Source organism: Saccopteryx bilineata, chromosome 1 (assembly GCF_036850765.1).
Source record: "Saccopteryx bilineata isolate mSacBil1 chromosome 1, mSacBil1_pri_phased_curated, whole genome shotgun sequence".
In the NCBI taxonomy this organism is placed as follows: Eukaryota; Metazoa; Chordata; class Mammalia; order Chiroptera; family Emballonuridae; genus Saccopteryx; species Saccopteryx bilineata.
Window position 1 is genome coordinate 151,798,576 of NC_089490.1, and position 11,408 is coordinate 151,809,983.

Consider the following 11,408-nt stretch of genomic DNA (forward strand, 5'->3'; position numbering starts at 1 on the left):
TGGAAGTTGAACTCAGCAGTCATGCCTGGAGGTGAGCCCTAGAACTCACCGCACCCTGGTGGCTTCTCAGGAACACTCCATGATTCCACCCTTGGTAAGCTGTATTTTAACCAGCTTCTCTGATTTTGATGCATCCCAGGTGGGAACAAATTGTGTCAGGAGCAGCTAAAATTTAATCATGATGGCCTGGTTTAGAGCAATGGCTTTGCTACTCACTAGCTGGATAAATCATTTAATTACATTTAGCTTCAGTCTCCTTACCTATAAAATGAGAATACAGTGGTCCCTTATCTGTCATGGGGGTTAGGTTCCAGAACCCCCACAACAGACAAAGATCTGTGAAGTAGCAACTTTATATTTATTTTATTATTTATATATATTTTAAGGCTTTATAAACCCTCCCCACCCTCTTATAAACCTTTCCACACTTCTATAAATACTTCCTATACTCTTAAACACTTTCTACACTCTTAAACCTGTGTAATTTTAACAACATATAAAATTCTATATGGGTACTCACCATTGAATATACTACAACTTGAATGATGAAGATGATGAATTATCTGTGCAGTACTGATGATGAAGGTGATGATGATGAGATGAATGCAAAGATGATGAATTATCTGTGCAGTACTGATGATGATGAAGGTGATGATGAGATGAATGTACTGCACAGCCACGAAGAGCATTATAGCTCTTCTGAAGACACCACTTCATCAGGCGCTCCATCAGGTGGTGCAGTATCTTCACCCTTGTCCGTAACTTCTGTTTTTGCTAAAGGCATAGGTGTAACTGGTGTCTTCTTCCAAGTGAGAAACATAGTTATGAGCAGTTGCTGGCACTGTTTTTCTTCCAGATGAGAAGGTTTTTATAAACTGATATGCCACCCTCAATTGTATTTGAGAATTGCAATGAATGAAGCATCTAGAGGTTCCATTCCTGAGCCACTTGCTGAAGTTCTTTGGCCATTCTGACCATGGTTGTGAGGCAATTGAGTGTTAGGCCAACCTCCTCTTCTTCTTAAAACTCTAGTTCCTCTTGTTCCTCTTACTCTTCTTTGCTTGCTGACTTCATCATCTCTGTCAGGTCTTCCATCTGTCAGCAGTTGTGAGTGGGCATCGATCAGGTCATTAACGTCATCAGGAGTTATATCATTGAAGCCATCTCCTCCCAGTAGTTTTGCCAGCTTCACAGTCTTATCCACCAGAGTGATGGACTTCTTCAGGAGATAATCCCTTATAATCGTGGACCACTTCTGGCCACTGATTTTTCCAGCTGGCATTTAAAATTTCATTCTTTATCTCCTTTATGGCCTTCTGAATTTTTAGGAGACATGATGCAATGGTATAGTCACGCCAGTATGCCTTTAGGGAGAAGTCTTCATCCTTGTCCATAACTTCAATGAGGTTTTTTACAGGGTGTTTCACATATAGAGAGCCTTAAACATGTGAAAAATGCTTTGATTCATGGGCTGAATCAGCAATGTGGTGTTCAGTGGCAGGAACTCTATCTGCATGCCATCATATGACAGATTGACAGTGTGGCCTCCAGCATTGTCCATGATCAGAAGCACTTTGAATTTGAGGCCCTTCTCTGCCAGATAAAGCTTGACCTCCAGGATAAAGCACTGGTGAAACCAATCTGACGTGATGAGTTTCATGATCCAGGCCTTGGGGTTGTGCACTAGTACACAGGCAACACATTCTTATTCTTGTTTTTTAGGGCCCTTGGGTTTTTTGACTTATGAATAAGCCCTAACTTTATCATAAAGACTGCAGCATTCCCCACATAATCAAAGTTACACAGTCTTTTTAGACCTTAAATCCAGGAGCTTTGGCTCTGTTTTTCATCATTAAAGTGCAAGATGGCATTTACTTTCAGAATAAGCCCATCTCATACATATTAAAAACTTGTCCTGCCCTGGCCGGTTGGCTCAGCATTAGAGCATCGGCCTGGCATGTGGGGGACCCGGGTTCAATTCCCAGCCAGGGCACATAGGAGAAGCGCCCATTTGCTTCTCCACCCCCCCTTCCTCTCTGTCTCTCTCTTCCCCTCCCGCAGCCAAGGCTCCATTGGAGCAAAGATGGCCCGGGCACTGGGGATGGCTCCTTGGCCTCTGCCCCAGGCGCTAGAGTGGCTCTGGTTGTGGCAGAGCTACACCTCAAAGGGGCAGAGCATCGCCCTCTGGTGGGCAGAACATGGCCCCTGGTGTGCGTGCCGGGTGGATCCCGGTCAAGCGCATGCGGGAGTCTGTCTGACTGTCTCTCCCCGTTTCCAGGTTAAAAAAAAAAAACTTGTCCAGTATTATAGCCCCCTTCCTCGATGATGATTTTGAATGTGTGTTGTTCATGTACTCCTTGGCTCTGGCTTTATCTGTAGAGGCAGCTTCTCCATGCAGAGAAATGCTCCTAAGTCCAAAGTGTTTCTGAAACTTGTCAAACCAGCCATTGCTGGCATTGAATGGGGTTGGTCTGTTGGGAGAGGCACTTGATGGTTCCGCTTCTGTGTTGTCCTCGTCGTCCTCCTCACTGTTGCGAATGTCACCACTTTCAGCAAAAGTTTCATAAAACTTCTTGGCTTTTGTGTGGATGGTGTTTGTATCCAGCAAGATAGTCTTCTTTCTGCAGTCACTGATCCACAGGGCCAATGCAGACTCCATCCTCACAGTGGCCTTATTGTGGGAAGTCACCACCCTCTTCCCAGTCTTGTTAAAAAACACTGCTGCCATTGTCCTTATATTCTTTTCATCCTTCTTTATTTAGCAAATCAAAGATTCATTGATCCTGTAATGGTGGTCTACAGTTGTGTAGCTTCTCCTTTCTTTTAGCGTGTCGAGTTGTTCCACCTTTTCTGCGATGGTAAGCAGCTGGCACTTGGGTTCAGTGCCAGAAGTCTTAAAAGGCACAGAACATTTGGGTTGTACAATTGTAGGGCTTGAAATAAATTCAAATTTTTATGAAAATTTCACAAAAACACAACACCAAAGAGCAACACTATTGGCAGCAACAGAAGTCCATGTGAAATGGACAAGGCGAGATGCTGAACACATGCTATATGCAGGAGAAGGAGGAGACTGATCGCTCTGGTTGCTGAGCCAATGAGTGCCAGGATACCAGACACAGTGCTCTGGTTGGTCGCCTCCCATACATCAGCCAATAGTGTGATATGTACGATCTCATGTGGGCAAACTAGCTCAAGTGGAAGGTTCGTAGCTGCATTTTCCATACGTGCCAGTCTTTGTGCTACTCATCTACTGTATGCTATGTATCTTATTTCAATTTAATATTCTTTTAATATGTTTCAGTTAATGTTTTTATATTGTTTTTAATTTTTTAGGCTAGAAAATGCTTATTTTACTGCAAAAATAATTAAAATAATAAATATATAAAAACACCTATGTTCTGCAAAATCCCATGATACAGTGAAAAATTCATGATACAAAATTACATATATACAATTTAAAAATCCACAATACAGTGAGACCATGAAAAGTGAACTGCAGTATGGCAAGGGATGACTGTACTACCTATTTCAAGTAGTGATTGTCAGGATTATAAACATGAAGTTTGCTTTCCCATTTCCTATTGGAAACTGTAGTTAAGTTACTACCAGAGGGTATAACCCTTCTTCAGTTGCTGATTTTTATGGTTGGGTTTTTGTTTGCTTCTGTGTTTTATTTCCCATCCTTCACAGCCTGCAGGCCCCGGACTATTGCCTCCAACTGTGAACAGCTATCCACTTCATCCAAAATGCTGCAGGAAAATCATTTTTTAAGTGTGAGATAATAGGGGGAAAGATTGGGATCTGAACTGGATGGCTTCTGGAAGTGTGATTCTAGGGTGGATCCATGATTAGAATCTGTCTTCTAGTACCCTGAATGGTGTCCTAGAAACTCTACTTTTTTGTGTTAGATTATAAATCTAGGGCTTGCCTGGATAGAACTATGTACTCAGTACCACAATTTCTCGTGGACCCAGAATGGGCTGGGTCTGTAACCTGCACTGTGGGATGATAGAACTAATGCCCTTGAGGATAGTAGTTGTGTTTAGTTTTCACATTGCTTTCTGTTCTTAGGTAGTGACATTTTTTCATAATGGGGAAGGAAAATAGGCCTAATGTGATGGCAGTGTCTTTGTTGATTGGGGGTCTGACCACAGCACTTTATACCACTGATGTTTACCTGCAGGCCAGGCTTTCTCCAAGATTCCTTCAACTCATGTCCTTTTATATGCAGTGGGAATATAACACTCAAAGTCATGGGAATAAATTTTTTCCTAACCTTGACAGTGTGTGTGTGTCTGGTATGTATTCTTTTCTCTGTTCCTTCTCTCTATTCCATTCTTCCTTCTTCTCCTTTCCCCTTTTTTCTTTGGTGCCAGCTCTGTGCTAGCTAGACAGACATTATTGGCTGCTAGACTGTAAAGATGAAAAAAACAATCCCTACTCTCCAGAAGCTTGAAGTCTAGGCAGTTTTGAATAGATTTTGAAGTGTGAAACCAATTTCTTTGGCCTCACTGGCCAAGGAAAATTAGGCCCAGGTGAAAAGAAGGTTGATAAGAAGGAATAAATATCTTCACATGTAGGATATAGAGCTGTCTAATAAGAGTCAAAGGACCCGAGTCCTCCATTTAGTAAATGAGTGACTTGTAATTACACATTTAAAACTTCTGTGTCTGAGGAAATAAATCCTGCGAGATGAGTTGGGAGGATGTTATTAGAGGGTCAAATGAGCATTCTAAGCACATTAAAGGTTATAAGGTACTGGATAGGAATAAAGTATTTTTATTAATAATGAGAACATAATATAAAATAGCAGCAGTATTTATAATGGCCAAAAGGTAGAAACAACCCAAAAGGCCAACTGATAATGGCTAAACAAAATGTAGTATATCCATAAATGGAATACTATTCAGCCATGAAACTGAAGTATGGGCTACAATGTGGATGCACTTAAAAAAATGTTATGCTAAATAGAATACATCAGAGATAGAGGGTCAGATATTGTATAATTCTATTAATATGAAACTTGGCAAATAGGTAAATGTTTAGAGGCAAACTAGTGGTTGCCAAGGGCTTGGAGGGAGAAATGGAGATGACTACCTAATGGGTATAGGGTTTGCTTTTCCAGTGTTGAAAATGTCTTGGCACTAGACAGAAGTGGTGATTGCACAACTTTGTGAATGTTCTAAATGCCACTGAATTGTATATTTTAAATAGTTAATGATTCTTTTAATTGAAGTAAAATTTGTATACAATAAAAATTAAAATAGAAAGAGAGAAAGATGGCACTTGTATTGTTTGCTCTTTAGGATCCTGAACTTCCCATGACAAACATATCATTAGCATTGCTCTTAGGAAAGATACCAATAAGTTTTGGGAGTTTCCCTGCCTTTGTGAGAATCAGGTTTCATTAGTGTGGCTGATGTTACAGTTGGAGGAACAGAAATGTCCTTTGCCTTGTACTCCTGGACACAGTTTTTACTTAAAGACTTCCTTTTAAAAGGTCTAGAAAACCCATTTTTGTTAACAAAGTTATTATTTTAGCAGCTTGGGATTTAATCTGACATCAAGATTTTTACTTTGACACTTGAGCATTTTTCCCCCCTGAGTTGTTTACTAACTGAATTATTACTTGCCAAGGTGAAATTAGCCTCCTTAATTTTATGTCCCAATGTGATGCTAGTATCACTATTTCATTACTCTGCTTTGTAGATCAGGAAGTCTCCCTAGAGCAAATATAATTTAGTGGACTCAACCCAAGACTTTGCTAAGATAAAAAATTGGCCTAATGGGCTGCTCAATAAAGACTCATTATCTCTGTAAGAAGCATCAATCATCAGTTTTTTGTTGCAACACCTTAGTTGTTCATTGATTGCTTTCTCATATGTGCCTTGACCACGGGCCTTCAGCAGACCCAGTAACCCCTTGCTCAAGCCAGCGACCTTGGGTCCAAGCTGGTGAGCTTTGCTTAAACCAGATGAGCCTGCGCTCAAGGTGGCTCATGTCTCTTGAAACTCCTTTAATTTAGAATAGTTTTCTCACCTTTCATGACATGGACATCTTAAAGAATCTAGACTAGTAAGTACAAGTTCTTAGATTTTCCCCATCTTGTGTTTATTTTTGAGAGACAGATAGGAAGGGAGGGAGATGAGAAGCATCAGCTCTAGTTGCGCCATTTTAGTTGTTCATTGATTGCTTCTCATAAAAGTCTTGACCCAGGGGCTCAAGCTGAACTAGTGACCTCTTGCTCAAACCAGTAACCTTTGGGTTCAAGCCAGTGACCTTGGGATCACATTGATGATCCTACACTCAAGCCTACACCCTGCACTCAATCTGGTGAACCTGCACTTTAGCCAGCAACCTTGGGGTTTCGAACCTAGGACCTCAGTGTTCCAGGTCGATGCTCTATCCACTGTGCAACCACTGGTCAGGCCCCTTTCTGATTATTTTTAGGTTAAATATTTTTCTTTTTTTTTTTTTTTCTTTGTATTTTTCTGAAGCTGGAAACGGGGAGAGACAGTCAGACAGACTCCCGCATGCCCATTTCCAGCTTCAGAAAAATTAAAAAACAAAAACAAACAAAAAAAACAGTAAAATCCATTGTTTGTGGATAATGAACATCCAGAATCTTCCACTGGACCAAAATCTCCTTTTCCCAAGTGAATTTCTCTGGTTATCCATATATAGGAACTTACTATATATATCCATATATAGGAACTTACTATATATATCCATATATAGAAACTTACTAAAAATAGTCAAAGAAACTCTGGGGACTGAAGTTCACCAAGGGCTCAATATATTTTTACATCACTGATATCTCAAAACTGGACAAGTCACAGAGGTAGCTGTGGTCCAGTGAGCCCTGGGAGCCACACACTGGTGGCGGTGAATATGATCTGTGAAGGAATATGGACTGCAGTGGCACTGGGATGACATTCCAGAGCCATCCAAAACAGTGACTCTTAACTTTTTAAAACACACATTGCTTTGAGTCTCCCTCCCCAAGAAAATGTTTTTAAACTAAAAAAACTGCAGATACTTCAGACTCTACAAAACTCATCCAGTGAGTTCTGGGGTCTAAGCCCAGATTGAGAACTATGATCTAGATTTCCACTAGATAACTATTTACTCATACTATTGAAGAGTCTAAAGAACATTGCTTCCATTTTCCTGCCCAGATTTAGGGCTTCTCAGTAGATGGGTTATACGTGTTGTAAAGTGGGGGTATGCACAGCCTAAAGCCTGTTTGGACTCCGTAGTTCTTTAATTATTGCCTTTGTTTTTAGTTATTTCAGGGTTGGTCCATAGAACTTTGTGGGGGGAGTTAAATTTCTTCTAAGACTCCCAAGGTGGTCCAGAGTTGGCCAGAAGCATAGAGAAGGCTCCATAGAGTCAAGTGCCCAATGGAGGAATGTGGCAGGATTGGCAAAGTGTCAGTCTCTCTGCAGTACCTATGTCAGATTAACATGACCACCTGGAAGCTGGTAGTGGCGTCTTCTTCCCCAGGAGATAGATCTAGCCCTAAAACACAGAAACACCTACAAGGAAGGTCTGAAATTGGAGTAGTTCTCATCATAGAAAACCCCTCTTCCAAGCCTGATCCTAGGTATAGAAGTGATACAAAAGTGATACAGAAGTGGCAGTTCTGTATCAAAGTCAAAGCAGAAGAGGACTCCTTTGGCTGGTGTTTCATATTGCTCTTGCAACTGTTTCATCTCATCTTTGTCACTTAGTGGGTACCAGCCTTGGCCAGGTATGAGGAAATATCCATTACTATTATTTGCTCTGACTATTCTGCACAAAGATGCTAAGTAAGGATGGAGTAAAGGTCTTGGCAATTACTCTTGCCTTGCACAGATGAATGTAGTTCACCAAATCCTTTAGTCGCACCTGTTTGTATTCCAAGCACTGAACACATATGTTCAGTATCCCTTTACAATCATGATGCCAAATGTTTGAACTCATTCTCCAGCTCTTACAAAACTTGCCTTCTGGGATCTGAAGACAAAGCCAGAATTTGTGACTACTGCAGATCACTTCTGGAGCTGCCTTGAGGCTGGCCATTCAGGACTTGAAACCACAATTTTCACTGAGGATCCAAACCTCAGATCACATTTTATTTACCTGGAGCCACTAAAAGGTCAAGGTGATGTTAGGGATGTAAAACAGATGCTGCAGGTGCCTGCAAGACCAGGTTTTAGAGCAAGCTAGAGCCACTACTAATCCTCCATGATGACTTTTTTTTTACAGAGACAGAGAGAGGGATAGACAGGGACAGACAGACAGGAACGGAGAGATGAGAAGCATCAATCATTAGTTTTTCGTTGCACATTGCAACAACTTAGTTGTTCATTGATTGCTTTCTCATATGTGCCTTGACTGCGGGCCTTCAGCAGACTGAGTAACCTCTTGCTTGAGCTAGTGACCTTGGGCTCAAGCTGGTGAGCTTTTGCACAGACCAGATGAGCCCGCGCTCAAGCTGGCGACCTCGGGGGCCTCGAACCTGGGTCTTCCGCATCCCAGTCTGACGCTCTATCCACTGCACCACCGCCTGGTCAGTTGCTCAAGCAAAAGCAAGGGACACACCAGTAGTCAGATGTGCACTGCACACAGATTGCATGTTCTGAGAAGAATGGGTCATGGTCCCGCAACACAGACTTGCATACACTAAAGGTCATAGATTGGCATTTTGGTCCATGCTTAGCATTTTGTTTCACACTTAGCAAATCCCTTCCTACTATGGGCATCAGGACAGAGTGGGCTGACAACACTCAGATGAGCTGTCCCACCCCAAATCCAAAGCAGCAGCTTAGAGGTCTCCTCTGACTAAACCCATACTCCTACTTGGGGCCTCTCTCTCTGTGTTCCCACTTCACCTCTATTCTATCACTTTCACCAGAGCTGGAGGTTGGCCTGAACATTTCTACCCAAAGAACAGGCAGGGGCTGCGAGACAGATCCTTAGCAAGGGATTAGTTACAGCATCTAAAGTAGTGTAACAATGACCAGAAACAAGATGGAATTTCCAAAAGGTAAATTTCTGTGTATTCACGCCTAATCTTTAAAAGTCGTGTAAACAATTTTTCTCCCTTCCTCCATCATTTGCACAATTTTTGTCAAGTCCAAACGTAATTTAAAATGAGGTAGGTAGTTTCTCTCTATTTGTGCCTTCGTCTTTGTGGTGACTGTTGAGGCCTGTACTAGTCTCCCATTTATGGGAGTGCCAAGGGTGGGCACCAATGCTGGGTGGAGCTTCTCAGTTAGCTATTTTCTCAATCTCGTCCAAATCATCCGTGTCCAGTCTCTCTATTTTCTTATCTGAGGGAGAAAAAGATTCAAGGAGAGATCAACTTGGGGTTACCATGGAGACACACACCCAGGGAGGGGGCAGCAGGGCAGGGAGAGGAAACACACAGGTCTCCGCCCTGGCTGGGAAGGAGCCCTCCCTTTGGCCACATCCATCCTTCCTTTAACCTCAAAGGCTTCTGGTGCCTGAGAAAGGGACACTGACAGCAACAGCCATGGCCAGAGGCCCTGAGTCCTGGCCAAGGGGGAACTGTCATTCGAGTCCCTGACACTGAACCCTCCAGGTGTGCTCTTTGAGAACTTCCATATTGTAGGGAAGGAGGGGAATGTGGACAGACACAAAGCCTCTCTAGGGCCTTGGAAAAACCTATCCTTCTCTCAGCCCCTGGGTCTGCCCCCGTAAGGAAAGGGCCCGGCAGAGGACACCCCCAGGGACTCACTAAAATGCTCCTGGATTCTGTTGAGGATGTTCATGCTGTGCTTGCTGTCGACCATGTTCACTGCCAGGCCCCTCTTGCCAAAGCGGCCAGTGCGCCCGATCCGGTGCAGGTAGGTCTCGTTGTCTGGGTTCCCATCCTTGTCCACGGGAAGGTCAAAGTTGATGACAACAGACACCTGTTCTACATCGATACCTGCATGAAGGAGAGGTGGAGGACAGTAAGGACGGAAGGACTGTTGCTCGCCCACAGGCCACATACACCAGCTTTGGGTGGGAGGAGTCTGGGTGAGCCAGCTCTGGAATTCAGGGACAAGAGGCACCTAACAGAACCCAGAGGAGTTCTATAGGTGCTAACGAATTTATGAAGTCAGTGTTCGAAACCCTGGGCTTGCCCAGTCAAGGCTCATATGGGAGTTCAGCAATGCCCAAGGAGAGTAGGCGCCATTCTAAACCAGTCAGTTCCTGTACGTTTCCTTCCACCAAGTCAGGACTCTGGGCTTCTGTGAAAGTTCTTATCTGCCGAGAGAATCTAGTCTCTCCTAGAAAAGAATGTCACCCCACCCCCACCCCATCTCTCCCGAACCTCTGAGTTTGTCATATATGAGGATTTCTCTCGCTACCCCAAGTCTGGACAAGTTCTCTGCTCACCATGGGCACACACGTTGGTGGTCACCAGAACCTTCTCTTTGCCCTCTCGGAAGTGCTCAATCACTGCAGCCCTCTGCTCCACCATCATCTCACCACTCAGCAGAGCCACCTGGTGGCCTTCTTTTGAGAGCTCTGCTGCCAGCCAACTGGCCATTTTGCGGGTCTGAAAGAAGAAAACATTTAAGAAATGAAGGTCCCTGAGAGAAAAAAAATTTTTTTTTGTATTTTTCTGAAGCTAGAAACCAGGAGAGACAGTCAGACAGACTCCTGCATGCGCCCGACCGGGATCCACCTGGCAAGCCCACCAGGGGGCGACGCTCTGTTGCGACCAGAGCCACTCTAGCGCCTGGGGCAGAGGCCAAGGAGCCATCCCCAGCGCCCGGGCCATCTTTGCTCCAATGGAGCCTCGGCTGCGGGAGGGGAAGAGAGAGACAGAGAGGAAGGAGAGGGGGAGGGGTGGAGAAGCAGATGGGCACTTCTCCTGTGTGCCCTGGCCAGGAATCAAACCCAGGACTTCTGCACGCCAGGCCGACGCTCTACCACTGAGCCAACTGGCCAGGGCCTTTACTGGTTATTTTGAGTGTCATTTGTTGGCTGTCTGCATAAAAACTAATCAATTGTTTATGTTTTATTTACTAATATTAACTGAACTTAATTGTGACATATTTATTTTACTAATATTATTAATGACTATAAAAAGAAAACAGCATGTTTGGTTACTGATATTAGTAATCATGCACAAGTGAAGACTCATATATTATTCCATAAGCTAGTCATCAGCTTATATTACTGTTCCATTTCAGAGCTGACATTGCTCCAACATGAGTAGTTGGGATGGCTCCATAGGCCAAGGGCCCAACTAAGTAGTTGCCAGAGGGCTGCTCACATTCCTTTTTTTCTTGATGATAAACCAGAGGATGCTGGCTGACTAATAAGAAAGAGGTAGATGCCAGCAATACAAAGTCCTTACATTCTATTTTTCTAGTCTTAGGAAAGAAATAAAAATAGGACTT

At 43.3% G+C, this 11,408-nt stretch overlaps 1 protein-coding gene across 1 annotated transcript; it reads right to left on the reverse strand.

Annotated features, from left to right (window-relative positions):
• Positions 1-9,248: 9,248 nt before the first annotated feature.
• On the reverse strand, positions 9,249-10,549 carry LOC136319383 (ATP-dependent RNA helicase DDX19A-like). Its single transcript, XM_066252664.1, has 3 exons — positions 10,396-10,549; positions 9,749-9,940; positions 9,249-9,320 (listed from the first exon to the last, which is right to left on the reverse strand). The coding sequence occupies exons 1-3, from the start codon at positions 10,547-10,549 to the stop codon at positions 9,259-9,261; spliced, it is 408 nt and encodes a 135-aa protein (XP_066108761.1). The 3' UTR covers positions 9,249-9,258.
• Between the last annotated feature and the right edge of the window lie 859 nt (positions 10,550-11,408).